Source organism: Plasmopara halstedii (assembly GCF_900000015.1).
Source record: "Plasmopara halstedii genome assembly, contig: Scaffold_1211, whole genome shotgun sequence".
Taxonomy (NCBI): Eukaryota; Oomycota; class Peronosporomycetes; order Peronosporales; family Peronosporaceae; genus Plasmopara; species Plasmopara halstedii.
In genome coordinates this window covers 640,972-641,336 of record NW_020188126.1, presented here as the reverse complement: position 1 = coordinate 641,336, position 365 = coordinate 640,972, and the positions used below count along the sequence as shown (strand labels likewise).

At 52.9% G+C, this 365-nt stretch overlaps 1 protein-coding gene across 1 annotated transcript in view; it reads left to right on the top strand.

Annotated features, from left to right (window-relative positions):
- Positions 1–100: 100 nt before the first annotated feature.
- PHALS_00817 (uncharacterized protein) overlaps positions 101–365 on the top strand; it is a gene marked incomplete at both ends in the record, with an annotated part of 928 nt that continues 663 nt past the window's right edge. The window contains one exon of the mRNA XM_024730556.1: positions 101–343. Coding sequence (XP_024580822.1) covers positions 101–343 — 243 coding nt within the window. The remainder of the gene's footprint in view (positions 344–365) is intronic.

Sequence of the window (365 nt, the reverse complement as noted above, 5' to 3'; positions counted from 1 at the left end):
GGCAGAGCTCTTCCGGGTGGCAGACACATGGCTGCTTGACACTAAGGAATTTGAACTCAATCGAACCTCGGAAGCGTTGGCTCTTTTCGAGCTCCTGGTCATGGCCGCTGCGCCTGGAATCTACGCAAACGATGAGTGGCTACACCTTATTTGTGGATTTTCTTCCCCGTGGATTAGAAGTGCTTCGCTGCGCCTGCTTCATCCTAATACCCTACTCGGCCTGTTACGGAGCCAAGTTGGTCATACGATCATGTCTCACGTGGAGAGCATGGCACTAACTAATCCCTGTGTCGACCACATTCGCGCGCTTCAAGCGGCTTCAGAGTGGCTTATCGGGAAAGCTGTGTGCTGCGTCTTGAAGCAAT